This window comes from Manihot esculenta, chromosome 10, assembly GCF_001659605.2.
Source record: "Manihot esculenta cultivar AM560-2 chromosome 10, M.esculenta_v8, whole genome shotgun sequence".
Taxonomy (NCBI): domain Eukaryota; kingdom Viridiplantae; phylum Streptophyta; class Magnoliopsida; order Malpighiales; family Euphorbiaceae; genus Manihot; species Manihot esculenta.
This window is the reverse complement of record NC_035170.2, coordinates 10,685,678-10,704,702: the sequence shown is the minus strand read 5'-3', so window position 1 is coordinate 10,704,702 and position 19,025 is coordinate 10,685,678. Positions and strand designations below refer to the sequence as shown.

Here is a 19,025-nt window from a genome sequence, read left to right as displayed (position 1 = left end):
AACCACCACAATATGGAAGAGTGCACCTGGGAGACGCGGGAGTCCATGCTCCAGCAATACCCTTATCTTTTCTGAGGTTAGTTCCCTGTGAGTTTTATGTGCTTTGCATGTTAGATATGTGTATGCCATGCTATGTGCTAGTTGAGGAACATTCAGGGACGAATGTTCTTAAGGGGGGAGAATGTAATACCCGGCTAGACTCCGGTATCAGAATTCCTACCGTCCGATGGAATCTCGGATGTCGAAGACCTCTAGAAGGGTAAAACCATGTTTTCATGAAATGTTTTAATGTTTTTGATGATTTAAAAAAAAAAAGGAAATGAGTTTTTGCATAAAAACACCCTTGGAGAAAAACTCAGGTTCGGCCGCCAAAACTCAAAGTTCGGCCGCCGAACGTGCAGGCATTTCGGGTGTGCCTTAGGCCCCCGAAGGCATAAGTGAGGGAAGTCCAGGTTCGGCCGCCGAACCTCAAGTTCGGCCGCCGAACATGGCATGCATGCGGAGGCACATTCGGCCCCCGAATGTGGCCTGGACAGCCACTATAAAAGGGTCCCTTAGCCGAAAACAGGCGAGCTTTTTCCCCATTTTTGGCCAAGGTGAGCTCTCCGCCGTCCCTCACCGATCTTTGATGTTTTTCCTCTAGATCTTTCAAGTTTTTCATTTGTTTTAACTTTGTTTTGAAGTTTTGAGCTTTTGAGCAAAGTTTTGGAGCTTGGAGGTTCAAGAACCCAATCTCTCCCACCTCCGAGTTTTAGGTCGTCTCTCTCTCGATCTTCAAGAGGTAAGAGTCGATCTCCAGCTTACATTATGTTTTAAACAAGTTTTATGCAAGTTCATGGGGTAGAAAATGCATGAGTAAGCTTATGTTGAGTTTATGAGTTTTTGATGAGTTTTTGAGCAATGTGGCTTGTAATGTGTGTTTGATGTGTTGTAGTTGGGGTTTAAGGTAGTTTGAGACCCCTAGGAGCTTGTATGCATGTTTTGGTTGAGCTAAATGCATGATGGTTTGAGTTTGGAGGCATTTGTGCATGTTTGAACCAAGTTTCTGCCCTTTGGGAGAAACCAGGTTCGGCAGTCGAAGGGACTTTCGGCCGCCGAACCCTCTTGTGAAGGCAGCCTTCGGCTGCCGAAGCTTGCCCCCGAAAGGAGACTTTCGTCTCTGTCTGGGAGTTTCGGTCGCCGAAAGTGCCGCCGAACATGCATGAGTTTCGCCTCTGTCTGGGAGTTTCGGCCGCCGGAGGTGCCGCCAAACCTGCCTGACTTTCGGCTCTGGAGGGACTTTCGGCCGCCGAACCTACCGCCGAAAGTGCCCTGTCCAGCCTTCCTTTGCATGTTCTTGCATGGATGTTTTGAGATGTTTTAGGGGGTTTTGGGGGGATGTTTTCAAAGTCATGTTATAGTATGTTGGTCCCTCATTTGAGTCCACCTGTGTAGGTTTGGACCCGAGGAACCGAGGACCCCAGCAGTGGGTCAGTTGCTTCAGTCAGTGTCAGAGCTAGCCAGAGGTGAGTAGAATGACTCCTTATGTTTCAAGTAAATAAATCAGTTTTGAGCATGTTCATGCATCACGGATGCCATGAGATATTTTAGGTTGTTTGCATTAGAAATCACGAATATGTTGCATTGCATAATATGTTGTTGATGTGGATGAATGTTGAATGATCCATTAGCCCTCAGATGTTATGACATGAGGATATGGTATGGAAGTCCAGGTGTGGCATGCACTACGCCCCTGGCACTATGTAAGAGAAAGACCGGATGTGGCCTGCACTACGCCCCCGGCACCATTGGTTATGTATGTTATGTTATGTATAAGAGAAAGACCAGGTGTGGCCTGCACTACGCCCTTGGCATGATTGGAATATGTAGAGGGCTAAATGGTGACAAGTTCATCCTTGATATGATTAGTTGTGATGTGATGCATTTCATGATAGCATGTGTTTTAAATGCTTTATTATTCTGCTCACTGAGCTCTAGTAGCTCACCCCTCTCCCAAATTCCCCAGGTTTGTAGGTACGGGTTAGACAGAGAAGTCAAGAAGAGTAATGAAGTCTTATGTATGTAATAGTTAGAATGTGGACATGACAGATTGTATAATAATGTATAGATATGTAATGTAACGATATTAAGGTTAGAAGTGTGCTTGACCATAGTATATTGTAATCCCTTTTGATACATGATCTTAATGTTTATTGATGACTATGTTTAGCCAACTCAACACTTGTTATGCCATCCACTGGGGGCATTGATGAGATCCCACTGAGGGGTCAAGTTTATGATTATGGCTATGTTCAGTGCATGCACAGGTTGAGTCTGGTGTAAGATAGAATGTATGAAAGAAAAGTTTTAAATTTTTATGTATGATTGTTGATCATGTATGGGATTAAACAGGTTTACAGGTTACATGTCAGGCTTGCTACGGGTCCCGGCGGCCTTAAGCCGATCTGGATCCTAGCGCCGGTAGCGGTCCGATTTTCGGGTCGTTACAGATATGGCCGAAACAACACTGTACTGCGATTGGTTGATCCTGTAGGAAAGAGAACGTGAGGTCGTTAATGCCTACGACAGCCATTTCGATACTCAAATTAGTGAACTGGAGAAGAGGGTAAGTATAAAAAATTACTTAGAACTCAAGAGTAGTTGTGTAAAAATTGCGTACCTTTGTATCTGTGATCGTTAGTCTGTATAGTATAAGAAAATGGATGTAATTATAAAATTTTTTGAAAATTCAGTAATAATGTGATCGGCTAATTAATAATGGATCTTGCCATCTAATTGATAAGGGATCTTGCCGGCTAATTGGTCGGAGATTTTACGATTACATATGTAATAGGGATCTACTGTATTGTATCTGCTAACGGTAATTTTATGTAAAAACTTGAACTATTCAGGAAAAGACGAGTTTTGATGAAGAAAAGGATGCTGCCATGTCCTGATCTTCTCTTCCACGGGTGGGATCGGATATCGACTTATTATCACCTTACTGTGTGGGGTGGGATCGGATATCAACTTATTATCACCTTACTGTGTGGTCTATATTATGGAAACAACCAAGGTATTATTTTGAGGGATTCTTATATTAAATCATATATTTATAATATTTATTTATTTCATAAATTATTATTTTTATTTATTAACAAAGTAATTTTTATTTCATAATTGAACTATTTCTTAAAAATCTAAATGTCTATTTTTTTAAGTTCATGAAGGTAGAGTGGGCATAGTTACGATATTAGACTTTTAAGTTTCTATCTTTAAATTTAAGGCTTTAAATAACTATTATATACTGTTTAAAAATTCAAATGGATAATTTTACTTGAACACGAAATTAATGATTTTGGCCAATAAACCTTTTGCCTAAAAAAGTAAATAATTTACCAAGAAAAGTAAATATAAAGAAAAACACACAAGGAGAACTTAGATTTCCGGCTGTGACGACAAGCAAAGACAACTAGCAAATCGTGATCAGCAAATTTCTTGGCAAAATCTTTTAGCTTTGCTCAAAATTCAAAGTGACAGCTTGTTACATATAACCTTAACGTGAACTCAACTACATGGTATACCCAGGACCAAACTTTACCCTCCCCTTTTTTTCTCATTTAATGGCGCCACGTTTCATGGTAGCTCAACCCCTTGTCAAGAGAGACTCCAAATTTATTACGGTATCCTCCGCCTGCAGCTCATTATTCACTGATTTCACCTTCGTTCTCTCTCTCGAATTATTATCGCTGCACTGCTGCAAAGTCCAGATAGATCTATGGCATTCTTGGATAATGGGTTTCACGGAAATATGGTTTCTTAGCTGGAAAATGAAATTTTCTCTAACTTCTTCTTTTAATAGCTTGTGGTTAGCAGCTGCTTGATCGACCCATTGTGGGATCTTCATCTTTTGGCAGATAGAGCACAAAGGTCTCTTCTGTCTGCCTGTCTGCGGTCTAAGCATTTCTATTCGACTCTGTGGGTTCTACATCTTCTACCACTTCAAGGCTCCATTACAGGTTAAAAAGTAGCTTTGAGCAGCCCAAGGAGTTAAGCCCCCATCCCCACGTAATCCAAAGAAAAAAAAAATGAAAATACAGAAGCAAAGATACAGAACACTATAATTTTCTTTTGCCAATAATGCCTGCAGTTTTGAGATTGTAGAAATCATTGAGAGAAGAAAAGAAAGATTATCTCTAGTCTGCAAGTTCTGAGATGAGTTCACGTGAAGGCTACGCTGAGAATATGATAGTGCTTCTCGTTGATTCAACGAGGAACTTCACCACTCACCAATGGAGACTCTTTTCGTGCTTAAAATGATTGGCTTGCTTTTTGGGTTTTCGCATTTCATCTGAATAAGCAGGTGATCTTCCATTACTGTCTATAGTATACTTCTTCAGCTGCTCTGCTTTGTTTGGAAGCTCTGAGGAGGTGAACAATTTTGAAATTTGTTTACTTCTAAGACTTTATTGCTAGGTAGATCTGAAGATTTTCGGCTCTTCTAGTTTGGTTTTTGAAAGTGATTTGGATTTAAAGCGCCAAAACACGAGTATAATGCAAAAGGGTACGCTGAAAAGTGTTTGGTTGATGAGAGATTTTTGCTATGATTATAACTGTATGCACCAAAATTTCCCTGTTTCTGAAGGAGTCTAATTTCGCCATTTATGGAAACTTAATCGAAATCAAGGGCTTTTTCTATTTTACACCCAGCGGAGGCCGCAGATTGATCTCCAAAATGAGAAAACCTGTTTCAAGGTACCCGTTTCTCTACTTGTTCTTATTCTCTGTCATTTCTCATTTTTCCCTGGCTACCTCAGGCGATGCCCAGGTGCTCTTAGCACTCAAGTCATCAATTGATCCTGCGAACTCCCTTCCCTGGCCACAAGGAAGTGATGCTTGCAAATGGCAAGGGATCAAAGAATGCATGGGCGGAAGGGTGACTAAGCTTGTTCTTGAGTATCTGAACTTGAGTGGTACTCTAGATGGCAAAACACTGAATCAATTGAATCAACTTCGGGTTCTAAGTTTCAAAGGGAACTCAATTTCAGGGTCAATCCCTAATCTCTCTGGCCTTGTCAATCTCAAATCTCTCTACCTCAACAGCAACAATTTCTCCGGTGATTTCCCAGATTCCGTTATCAACTTACACCGTTTAAAAGTCATAGTTTTAGCTGAAAATCAAATCTCAGGTCCAATCCCACGGTCGCTCCTCAAACTAACCCGATTATACGTTCTTTACTTGCAAGACAACAGCTTGGTTGGAGCAATCCCTCCTTTCAACCAAACAAGCCTCAGGTTCTTCAATGTGTCTAATAATAAACTTTCCGGTCAGATTCCGGTGACCTCTCCTTTGATTCGGTTCAATACGTCCTCATTCTCCGGTAATATTGATCTATGCGGCGAACAGATTCAAAATCCGTGCAAAAAATCCGAGTTTGGGCCATCGGCCAGCCCTGTTTCTCCCACAATACCAAGTCCAAAGTCATCTTCCAAACACAGAAAATTGATCAAGATCATTGCAGGGAGTGTAGGTGGATTTTTGGTGCTCTGCATTATTATTTTGCTTATCGTGTGCTTGGCGCGCAAGAACCTCCGCAGCAGAGAGGGCTCAGTCGTCGGAGGAAGAAACAAAGCCAAAGGGATTGTCGCCGGTGGTGATAAGAGTGGTATCAACGGAGGAAATGGAGGCGGCGGGAGTGGCTTGGGCGCTAATGACGGTGGAACACAAGGTCAATTTTCATGGGAGCGAGAAGGGTTGGGGACTTTGGTATTCTTGGGTGCAGGTGATCAGCAGATGAGTTATAGTTTAGAGGATTTGTTGAAGGCCTCAGCGGAGACATTAGGAAGAGGTACTATGGGAAGCACGTATAAAGCTGTGATGGAATCAGGGTTCATCGTGACCGTTAAGAGGTTAAAAGACGCAAGATACCCAAGGGTGGAGGAGTTCCGGAGACACATGGACCTGCTTGGTAGGCTAAGGCATCCGAACTTGGTCCCACTCAGGGCATATTTCCAAGCTAAGGAGGAACGCTTACTTGTATATGATTATTTCCCCAACGGCAGTCTGTTCTCTCTCCTACACGGTAATCTCATCTCTGCCCCTAATTTTATTCGATTTGAATTGGAAATATTTTAATTTCGCTTTTATTTTACCTTTTTTTGTTTTTATTCGCGTAACACTACTAATAATCTATTCATGCTTATATATGTCCATATAAATGGAATCGAGAATCTAGTTTTATTTAAAAGAGGCATAAGTAAAAAATAAATGTAAAGGTGGGGGCCAATCCAGCCTCTCAACGTAAAAGAAAAAAAGAAATGATTAGGTGGGGTAAGGAACACATGGGTCCTGCAATCTGTACCAAATGCTTTTAGCATATCATGGATTAGGTAAGTGGGGGCCACTGTATTATGGGTTATGTTATCGTTTATGATGTTTTAAACTATTTATGTATTATATGTTAATGCTATTTTATCGTAAAATGCTGTCTTTAAATGGCGCTGTTTGGCCTTCTAAGTGTACCATTCTTGCTGTTTGCTGAGGCCACCTGTTAGTAGTGCCACACTCGGCACGTGATTATTTCCTTGATTCTTTAAAGGCTCTTGCAGGCAGAGGGACATATTGGAACATAAAGTCTAATTTCTCTGCCATGAATTAATATTATTTTCAACTTTTTTATGAGAAAATAGAATTTAAGGATAAATGATAGTTCCTCCTATCTTATAAATATAAATTTATTTTTTTTAAAATTATTATTTAATCTCTAAACTCACTAATTAATCTCATTATTTTAAAAAATACATTAAAATATCTCTAAGATATTAGAAAATCTACTCATTAGTTGTTTCATTAATTTTAACTGTTAAGTGTTGAGAAAAATCTAAAATCAGAGATTAATTAATTTAATTTTTATAAAATTAAAAAATCAAATAATAAATTTTATTTATACTATAGGAACTAAATTGTAGAAAATTTAATGTCTAAAGTTAATAAAGGATTGATTAGTATATTTTTTAATATTTAAGAGACATTTTAATGAATTTTTTAAATCAATGGATTAATTAATAAATTTTACTAAATTTGAAGAATTAAATTTTTTTTTTTTACTTGTCTTAATTATATGTTTTTTTTTCTAAAATAATAGTTTCATTTATTAACTTTTTAATATGACTTTATTTAATATGTATTACAAAAAGTAAAAGTAAAAATTACTTTAAATATGTTAATTATATTTGTACTCCAAGACTTAGTCTGTGGAAAGTGCATCCTGTAGCCTTGAAAGGTTTAAAGTTCGACTCCCTCAACCCTCTATTTCAAAAAAAAAAAAAAATATTAATTATATTTATTAATTCATGTAAAAATGATTATAAATCTACTTTTATGGAATAGAGGGAATAATGATAGTACATGTTTTATTATGCAAGAGATTATACTAAAGTTTGGAAATCCATTCTACGATTTTTCGAAAGCAGTAAAAATATATTTAATTATATTGTAATCTAATGTAATATATAAATAAATGAAAAATGAATACAAATGAAATGGAAATTTTACATAATAACTACTAAATTTTAGGCTCTATTTGCTAATAATTTTTAAAATAGTGTCTAGTATTGTGATTTAATTAAAATATTAGTATTTAAAAGTTAAAGTAGTGGATTATAAAAGATTACTTTTTTAATTTTAGTTAACTACCATTAGAATAGCTGTCAGCCACTAAAATAGCAAATATTGTTGAATAGAGGCTTGATTAGGGGTGAGCAGTATTCGGTTTAAATTGAAAAAATTGATCGAATCGAATTAATTTGAAAATTCGGTTTGATTTTTTATTCATTTCGATTCGGTTTTTAATTTTAAAATTTCAATTATTTCAGTTCGATTTGATTTTAATTAGAAAAAATCGAAAAAATCGAACTGAATTGATTAGTGATAATAGTATATTATTTTTAATAATATAAATAGTTTAGATCATATTAAACTTAAAATATTTCAATTAAATTTTAAAATACTTTATTTAAAAAATAAAAAATTTATTAAAAATTCAAACCGATCAAATCGAATTGAACTGAATCAGACCGGTTTGGTTCAATTCGATTTCTGACCAAAATCGATTCAGTTCGGTTTTTATAAACACTAAAATTTTAGTTTTTGATTTATTTGGTTCGGTTCGGTTTTGAACCGAATCGACCGAATGCTGAATCCCTAAGGCTTAATGATAAAACAAGAACATTGTGCTACACAACATGTTAATACTAGTTTTTCTTTGTCTTCTGTATCAAAGTACTTTGATTAGAGTGATGATTATTAGGATAAGTTAATGAAAAACCTTTCAAGAACTCCTTATTAGGACTCATGAGAGCTAAATAGGTTTAAGAATCCCTAACTAGGAAGATTCCTATCCAATTTCTACTACATTATTAAGGTCAAACAAGGAAAATTCTATACCAATATGAGAAGTGGAATACCATTGGGTTTATAGCAAAATAGTTGATTGCTTTACATTCAAATATGAAGTACTATAAGTTCTCTAAATTTATTGTAGAGAAATATCTACCGAAGGAGTTAAGGGCAATGAAAGACATAAAAAATTCTAGAATGCAATCCTGTTTATAGGAAACTTTACACTTCTTTACTACAAGTTGAATGAATTTTAGAAATTTCATGTATAATTAGAAAAGTTTAAACAAAATTTTAAAGCCAACTCTTATATGAAAATGCTAGATTTTACGTACATGTGCATGATGAAGCCTCTTACAAACATGACCAATACGACATGTTAAATTAAGTGATATTCACTAATGAGCATTAAGCTGCACAATCTTGAAATGCAGAAAGGGTTAGCAATATCTAAGGTGTGGTTCCATATCAAGTAGAATGCTGCAAAGAGATCCGTAGAACATAGAACAAAAAGATTAAGGTTTTGAGTTAACTTTAGTTTATTGTTAATATTATTATTTAACTATATTTAGATAATGCCTTGGAAGTTCTATAACATCGGACATGATTATTATGATTCAAGGACCAATAAGCCACAAAGGTATCTCAAAGGCTAGGCACAAGGTGATTGTTCGGGTATGACTGAAAACCTTAGTATGACTTGGAAAAGATCATTTCTACTCTGATTGTGAAACATAATCTTCCGTTGCATGAAAAATCAATTGTAGTATGGACTAGGACTTTATAGGACTTGTATTTTAAAGTTATTCCTAATTGATTACATGTTTCTTTTGAAATAGGATCAAATGAGACTAATTCTATAAACACGAGTACTATTGTAGTATGGCTTTCACTCATAGATGAAGAAGAGGGGGAGAAGCAGGCTTTTCCATATGTTGAAAAAGCAAAATTTATAGTGCATTTAATGTTGAAATTGGGAATAGTCATGTCTTGAGGAGAATTTGATGTGTATATTCTTATTTAATAATTACATGGAGTGTTATTATATGTTTAATGGAGTCGATGAAACTCAATAATGTATTTTTCTAATCCGCTTTTAAGAAGTTATGCTTATAGATATAGCCTTGTGAGTTGGTGATCCAAATAAATTTTATTTTGGTTAAATATATACTTGCACATTTATACTTTACCACTTTTGTTTGACAGACACTTCAATTTTAATCGTGATCTAATAAATATTTAAATTAAAAAAAAAAACATTACTTTTAAATATAACTTGACCAAATCTATAGTTTTAACATTGTGTTTAAAAGTTTTTTTTTTTAAATTTAAGTGTTTAAAAATAAAGTTTTTTTTTTTTAAATTTAAGTGTTTGAAAGGATTTTTTTTTTTTTTTTTTTAATTTCAAGCGTTTATTAAGTTATAGTTAAAGTTAAGATGTCTAATAGTAAAAAAATACTAAAATACATGTGTGCAAGTATAAGTATGTATTTAGCCCTTTATTTTTGTTATTTGGTTTGTTTTTTATAAAAAAATTATAGATTATGCATTTAAAAAATCGATAAAATATTTTTGACGCATAATCACATAGATAAGCCTAGGAGCTTCAGCCCTTTGAGCCTCATGCCTTGGACACTCGACACTTTGAACAACTATGTTGTAGAAACTTAGTTTTTCGGCAACTTTATTTTATAGATGGGTGTGGTAGTGCAAATTATTTGCTTGTGAAACAATTAGAAAATATATAATTAGAGAAAAGAGCGTCCTTGCTAGAACTACTAAGCTTCAGCATATATGAAGATTGAAAAAATAAGTATACCACACAAAGAATGGAATGTAAAAACCAAAGGATTTAAAAGAGCTGATCAATCCAAAAGAATTTTATATTATAAAATTTTTATCTTCAGTACATACAGAGTAAATGAAAATTTTTATCTCCTAATTTAATGGTTTCTGACATTGAAGCTTACCATTGTCTACTAAATGTCATTTGTAGTCATTGTTTTCATATTAAACCCCCTGCTTCAGTAGATGACATTGTTAAAATCTTGAATTTATCAGATAACAAATGCTATTATAATGTTCATTGCTAATAATATTCAATACAATGAAACACTTTAAATTGCATTTGCATGTGTAGTACTTGCTTTACTACTCATGTTACATCGTGCTGTAGAACTTACTGCAGTTTTCAATTCCAGGGAATGCATAATGTACTCTTTGAGTACATGATTTTCTTCGTATCCCCATTAAGCTCAGTCCAAAATTGTCTCCAAGTGAAAAAAACAACGTTGTAATATTTTAGTTATGGTATAAAGTTGTCTGAGGAACATTTATGGTGTTTTATTTATTAACTACTTGGCTACTTTTACAGGAACAAGGACTTCTGGTGGTGGAAAGCCTCTTCACTGGACTTCTTGCCTCAAAATAGCTGAAGATTTGGCAACTGGATTGTTATATATCCACCAGAACCCTGGCTTAACCCATGGAAATTTGAAATCCTCCAATGTTCTCTTAGGGCCTGAATTTGAGTCCTGCCTCACTGATTATGGTTTGACAATGTTCCGAGATCCAAATTTTTTAGAGGAACCAAGTGCTACTTCTCTTTTCTATAGAGCTCCTGAAAACCGAGAAATGCGAAAACCAGCCACTCAACCTGCAGATGTCTACAGCTTTGGTGTCCTCCTTTTGGAACTTCTGACCGGCAAAACTCCTTTCCAGGACCTTGTTCAGGAACATGGTTCGGACATTCCCAGATGGGTTCAATCAGTACGTGAGGAAGAGACCGAGTCTGGAGATGAGCCTGCCTCAGGTAATGAGGCAGGTGAGGAGAAACTTCAGGCTCTCATAAATGTTGCAATGGCATGTGTATCATTTACACCAGAGGATCGACCATCCATGAGGGATATTTTGAAGATGATAAGAGATGCAAGGGCTGAGGCTCAAGTTTCATCTAGTGGCAGTGACCATTCGCATGGAAGATGGTCTGACACAGTTCAGAGCTTACCTAGAGAAGAACATTTGAGCATTTGAGTGGTGAGTGAACTTAAAAATGCTTATTTATGTATTCTAATTTTTCAGCTTTGAAATTGAGTCTTGATTCTTAAACTAGGCTTGTAAAGTATCCACGTTTTCATTCTTGATATCTTAGCTTAGGTAGCTGGAGGCTATATAAGTTTGGTTGCTCAATATGCAATTAGACATTGAAAGGACTTGGATTTGTGGATTGAGTGAAATTGTTGTATCTAGCTTAAGTTATTCATTTCCTATTATATCAAAATTCATTCCATATCTTTATCCCCAAATTATTCACTTAGCTTTCCTCTTTGCCATGGTGTTTTTTATTACCCTCGAGCATTAAGACATAAGAACTTAAAGATTAGACTTGGAATGAGTTTTGACGGTTTCAACAACCACATTGATATCTTAGTAGCTTTATGGCTCACTTTGACTTAAGAACTGCAAACTCTAAGATAACTCATTTGCCTATTCTTTTCAATGTTGATCGATAGTGACTTTAGCTTATTTATTTTATAGCATACTTATATTAAATATTTTCTCTGTTGTATAAATTTTTAAATTTTTAAATTTTAAATTTTCTAATTTCTTATGTATCAAGATATTTGAAGCAATTTTGTATTAAATACTTTAATACTGTGTAGATTCAAACCCTTGATCTCTAAATTTACTATTTTTATTTTATATGAAGATATTTTATTGCACCCTTATATTAAATATTTTTTCAATTCTATTAAGAAAATAAATTATTTATATAAAATTTATATATTTTTTAAATATAAGAATTAAATTATTTTAAAAATAAAATTTAAACAATTAAATTATTATAATCCAACAATAAATTTTAAATAAAATAACTATTATATTAACGCAATAAAGTTTTAAAAACTAAATTATTTCACTTTTTCTATCATGTTAATATATATAATTTAATTTAATTTAAGTGTTTGCATTTTATTTTTTATTTCATATATCTACTATTTGTAATATATTTTAAAAAATATAAAGGTTGGAGTTTAGAGAAAATATTTAATATAAATCTGCTATAAATATCTTGATATATTAAAAATTAAAAAAATTAGGGTTTAAAGATTTAGAAATTTATATAGCAAAATATATATATATATAAATTGCTACAAAATATTTTGATGTATATTAAAAATAAAAAAATTAGAGTTTACTTACTTTTGTATGAGTAATTTAAAAAAATAAATATTTTATTAATAAAATAAAATTTTGAAAATAAAATTATTTATTATTTAAAAAGTATAAATTAAGTAGTAAGTTTTATTAAAATTTAAAAATCAAAATATAAATTAAATTAACATATAAAAATACAGTAAGGTATTATTTTTATTTTTTATACAAAATTCTTCGATTGATCTAGTCTATTATAAATCAAGTGAATATCAAGAAATAAATATATGGGTTTTTTGTGATGGAATTTCCATATCGAATTCTGTGATAAATCTGCATCTTTTATTATACTTTTAAAAGTTGTATATTTCAAATTTATTTTTTTAAAAAAATTATTATAAAGTTTTATTGAACGTAATAACAAAAATTAAGTTTAATATAAATTTATTGTAAAATTCAAAATTAATTATTTCGTATCACAGCTGCTCACACGTCAAACTCTACGAGCCATGACATGATGAAACTTTCATATTTCGCAGATGATTTTGTACTAAAATCAAGTTTAAGATGTCCTTGAAGATTTTTATAGATTTTTAATTTTACTACCCTTGTAACTATGCACATCCAGCAATAAGGAGCTCAATGATGAGAACTTTATATAATTTTAAATTCATGAAACAGATTAAAGAAGATGTTTAAGAAGTATTAATGTTTTACAAAGTCAAATAAAAAAAAATAGAAATAACTAAAAAAATTCAAAAAATAATAGAGAATAATTGAGAATTAAGAATTTCTTAGGAGGCTTGGCCCAACTTCGATGTATGGAAACCCGATTTTTAAATTTAGAAAAAAAATATTATTTAATTTTTATACTATAAAAAAATTAATTAATTAATTTTTTAATTTTAAAAAATATATTAAAACATCCTAATATTTTAAAAATTTATTAATTAGTCTCTCAATTAGTTTTAATTATTAAGTATTTTACTATTTAATTTTTATAATTTAAAAAAATTTATTAATTAGTTTCTTAATTTTTCTTAGAATTATTTTATTTTATTTTATTTTTCAAAAAAACCTTTAATTTGATGGGATATTATATTGGTATTTTATTTAAATTTAAATTAGTTGAAGTATATTTATATTTAAATTCTACATAATTAATTTTTATTATAATCTAAAACAAAATCTAAAAAAGAAACAACAAAATATAATATAAAAAATTTATATTTAAAAAATCATAAAAATTAATATTTTTAGTGCGATAGATATTTAAATTTACCACTAATAATAAGATAAATATTTAAATTTACCACTAATAATAAGATTCAGCGATAACAAACCTGTAAAAAAAAAATAATCTATCACTAATTTATGGATTTTATAATTAAATATAACAATTATAAGTTTTTAAATGGAATGTTAAAATTAAAAATTGATGTTTAATTAAAGAAAAATTAAAAAGTAATTTGAATTGTTTTTGTATTTTTAAAGTGAATTACTTTTTCATACTTTTTAGTAAATTTTAAATTTAAATATTTATAAATTTTTATGATATTTTATTTATTTCATAAAATTATTATTTTTATTTATTAATAATATAAATGTAAATAAATATATTTATAAAATAAATATTAAAAATTAAAAATTAAATTAAAATTTATTTATCCAATTAGAGTTTCAGTGGCTATTATGATATCTCTTAGGGTTTAAATGATCAATTTTTAATTAATGAAAGTTTAATGGTGTTACTGTTTTAGGAGTTAAGCGGTTATTTTTAAAAAGTTTATAAGTTTAAATGGTTATTATAAAATATTTAAGGGGCTAAACTTAAATTACTTTTGGTAAATTTTTTAAGGGTTTAAAGAGACCTTTTATTTTTTTATTTTATATATAATAATGTATTTTAATAAATATTTTATTTTATATTTAATAAAATTATAATTTTAGCATGTTTTTATCTATTTGTATTATACAGTGGAATGGTTTATAAATTGTTGCTATTAACTTATAATTATAATTTAAATATATAAAATAAAAATCTATAAATATTGCTTTAATCTTATTTTTTAGTAGTGAATTTTCTTCTTTGTAGCTTGTAAGTGTAGAAGAATATGATTGACGATCTGATGATCGATATAATGACTTGACAACCTGATAATCTGATGATTTGATAATCCGATAAACTGACCTAATGACTGATTAATTAAGTTGTATTGTTTTAAGTGCTATTTTATAAATGGGTCTTGTTTGAACCAGATTATTTTAGCTTGAAATTTTTATGAACTTTTGTGTTATTTTTTTTTTGGACTGTGCATTGCACGTGAGATAGACTTAGTATAAATAGCCTCTCTTGTACATGATTGATTCATGATCAATATATCTGAAATATTATTCATTTCTCTTTCTCCGCATGTTATCAGAGCCGGCGAGTTTCTAGAGTTAGGATTTGGTGAAGGCTACAATATTTTTCTCTCGATCCATTTAGCCAAATCTTAAGAAAATGGAAGAATGACAGATCCAATGCCTACGGTAGAAACTAAGACATCCGGATCGGGAAAAGATAAGCAGCATGCAGTGGACATGATGATCCATTCTACTTACAGTCATCTGACCATCTAGGTACGATTTTGGTCTCAGCTTCTCTGATAGGGAGTAGAAACTTTAGATCTTAGAATAGAGCTATACAAATAGCATTAGGAGCCAATCAGAAGTGAGGTTTTGTCGATGGAACCATTTCAATACCAAATAAAGATAATGAGTTCTATAAACAGTGGAAGAGATGTGACTATATGGTCACATCTTGGATCTTGAACTCGATCTCGAAGGATCTTGAACTCGATCTCGAAGGATCTCGTAGATGGTTTAAAATATACGGGTTATTTGAGAGATTTGTGGTGTGAGATTATAGAGAGATTTGGGGAGAGTAATGGTTATCAGATCTATGAATTACATAAACAAATCTCCCTCATTTCTCAAGAAAATTCTCCCGTTTTAGTTTACTTCACCAGTCTAAAAAGACTATGGGATATAAGTTAGGATCAATAGAAATTTTACCTCCATGTTCCTATAGAGAGTCTAAGGCCATTGATGATATGAACAATAGGAATAGACTTATGTAGTTTTTGATGGGACTGAATGAAAATTTTGATTCTGTAAGGGATCGAGTATTAGTTTTGGATTCGTTACCTTCGATAAACAGAGCATACTCTATGACCCTTAAGCATGAATCTCAAAAGGAGATTCTGAGTAAAAGTAACCCTGAGTTAACTGAAATCTTGTTGTTTAATCAATCACAAGGATAATTACAGAAAGGTAAACAAAAGACATATGATCCAAAGAAAGAGTACTGTAGTTATTGCAATATGGATGGTCATGTTAGGGATACCTATTTCAAACTAATAGGATATCTAGATTGGTTTAAGAATAAAACCAAGATTAGAGAGCAACCTGCAAGGCAGAATAGAGATAGAAACACTAGCCGGAAACTTGTGGCTATAACTAATGGCCTTAAGTTTGAGGAGGATAGTCCTCTTGATATAGCACATAGTGTTACACTAGTCGAAAACTTGTGGCCCATAATTAATGGCCTTAATTTTGAGGAGGATAGTCCTCTTAATATAGCACATAGTGTTACTAAAATTGATGAGATTGGTGTAGCTTTAAGTACTCTTCAATAGGAGTTCTCAAGGCTAGTGAAGGGAAAAACAACCTTAATAGCTACAACTATTGATATGAGTTCAAGACTTACTGAAGGCTTGAATTGTGGTTCACACACCTTTACTGGTAATTATAGTTCTGCTAATATTTAGAATAATAGAATGTATGATGATATAATTTGGATATTAGATACTGTTGTAACTGATCATATATCACCAAATAAATATTTGTTTAATAGTTTATCTAGGTTTCAAAAGTGTGTGTCTATTTACTTACCTAATGGCAATATAGCTAGAGTAACACATATTGACTCAATTTCTTTATCTGATTCTATTACTTTAAGAGATGAGCTCTTCATTCTAAGTTTTAATTATAATTTGTTGTACAACAATGACTTATTATTTTTTTCACACTCATCATTACTATATACAAGTCCCTCTGATTGAAAGAGTGATGGCCATAGGAAAGGAAGATAGAGGCTTATACAAAATAAACCAAAAGAGTTTTAATACTTCACAAGTTTATGATGGTTTGTCTATAATGTTGCATATTGTTCCTTCTTTTCAATCATTTGTAAATACCATGCTTTCTGTTTGTGATATCAATAAAGAAAGCCTTAACAATATGTCATATGAATATGTTTGCATGCTTAGTATTCAGAATATTCAAGAAAGATTAGGACATATTTTTGTTGGCAAACTAAAACATATTGATGAAATTAGATATGATGGGAATGAAAATTTACAATGTGAAATTTGTCATTTAGCTAAATAGCCTAGGCTTCCATTTCCTATAAGTCATAGTTTGAGTTTAAAATTATTTGATCTAATGCATGTGGACATATGGGAGGCCTTATAGAGAGGAATCCTTAACTGGAGCCAAATATTTTTTCACTATTGTTGATGATCACACTAGGACTACGTGGACTTTTATGATGTAATTCAAATGTCAAAGTATATATTTTTTGTCTAGATTCTTAAATCTAATTAAAAATCAGTTCAAGGCTAAAGCCAATATTATAAGAACTGATAATGGGCATGAATTCTTGAGCAAAGAATGCTAAAACCTTTTTGAGAGTAGGGGTATTATCCACTAAAGGTCTTGCCCTTAGACTCCACAACAAAATGGAGTGGTGAAGAGGAAACATAGATATCTCCTAAATGCTGGCTGGGCCTTAAGACTTCAAGGCAACATGCCAAAGAAATTTTGATCATAATATATCTTAACAGCTACCTATCTGATAAATAGTGCCTACTGCAAGTCTTAACTGGCAAAGTCCTTATGAAACATTGTTCAAAAGGATTCTAGATTATACACACCTCAGATCTATTGATTGTTTATGTTTTGCTGCTAAAATCAATTCCCATAAAGGTAAATTTGAGTCAAGATCTATTAGAGCAGTTATGATAGGATATTCAGGGACACATAAGACTTACAAACTTTATGATTTACAGATAAATAACATCCTGATTAGTAGGAATATAGTTTTCTGTGAAAATATTTTTCCTTATGCCCATACTACAGACTTAAATTCATCCTCTGTGGTTCCTGTTTCCATTACTGAGCCTGATGTTATAGATAAAGTCATTACACCCTCAATTCTTGCCTCAATGCCCAACTAGAGCAATTTACTGTATCTTCTGTTTCTCCTATAGAGATAAGGTCTACTAGAACTATTCACAAACCAGCTTGGTTGCAAGACTTTGTTAGTTTTACTTCTAACTCAGACTGTTTCTGAAGTGTGCTTTAAATCACACCATCAATCCTTTGTTCATAATATAACTGTTGTTATCTTTTGATACTCAGCGGATTGCTGCTATGCAGCAAGAATTGCTAGCTTTATAAAAGAATCATACTTAGGTTCTTACTAACTAATCTAAGGAAAAAAAAAAGGCCATTGGGAAAAATGGGTTTATAAATTGAAGTATAAACCTACTTGTGAGGTAGAGAGGCTTAAGATTCGCTTAGTAGATAAGGGCTATAATCAAATTGAGGGTCTGGACTTTAAAGACATATTCTCCTTTATTGCAAAACATACAACTGATAGAATTTTTATTACTTTAGCTACTACAAGGCAATAGGCTGTTTTTCAGCTCGACATTAATAATACTTTTCTCCATGGCTCTTTGAATGAGGAGGTTTACATGTTACCTCCTTAAGGATATCATAAGGCCTTACCCATCCAAGTTTGCTTGCTTAAAAAATCACTTTATGGTTTGATATAAGCATTCAGGCAATGGAATATTGAATTCACTAGCTTTCTCATGTTTTTGGGGTTCAAATAGTCTTTTCATGATCATTGCCTGTTTATTAAGTAATCTGGGCACTCTTTTATGGCTCGCTTAATATATGTGGATGATGTCATTGTGACATGCACTTCTTTTGATGATATTACTTCTATTAAAACTACTTTGCATAATAAGTTCACTATCAAAGATCTAGGGCATCTTAAATATTTTCTTAGGCTTGAAATAACTTGGTCTGATCAAGCCACTATTCTTAGTCAGGCAAAGTTTATTACTAATTTGTTGAGTGATGTTGGTATGTTGTATTGTAAACCTATTTTGTTTCCTCTACCTACAAGTTTACATTTATTACCGGAAATCAGTGAACCTCTTACTGAACCAGATTGATATTGAAGGCTTAGTGGGAGACTCTTGTATGTTAATCTCACTAGGCCAAACATTAGGTATGTTGTACATCACCTCAGCCAGTTTATGGTTGTCCCTAAAAGGCCTCATTGGGAAGCAGCCATGTATATTTTGCAATATTTGAAAGCTACTGATATTTATTTTCCTGATAATTGTGATTTTCGAGTCACTACATATTGTGG

General features: G+C 32.3%; 1 protein-coding gene across 1 annotated transcript; it reads left to right on the top strand.

Moving 5' to 3' along the window:
• The first annotated feature begins 3,497 nt into the window (after positions 1–3,497).
• LOC110623888 (inactive leucine-rich repeat receptor-like serine/threonine-protein kinase At1g60630) lies at positions 3,498–11,682 on the top strand. Its single transcript, XM_021768904.2, has 2 exons — positions 3,498–6,062; positions 10,752–11,682. The coding sequence occupies exons 1-2, from the start codon at positions 4,583–4,585 to the stop codon at positions 11,408–11,410; spliced, it is 2,139 nt and encodes a 712-aa protein (XP_021624596.1). The 5' UTR covers positions 3,498–4,582; the 3' UTR covers positions 11,411–11,682.
• Positions 11,683–19,025: the final 7,343 nt, after the last annotated feature.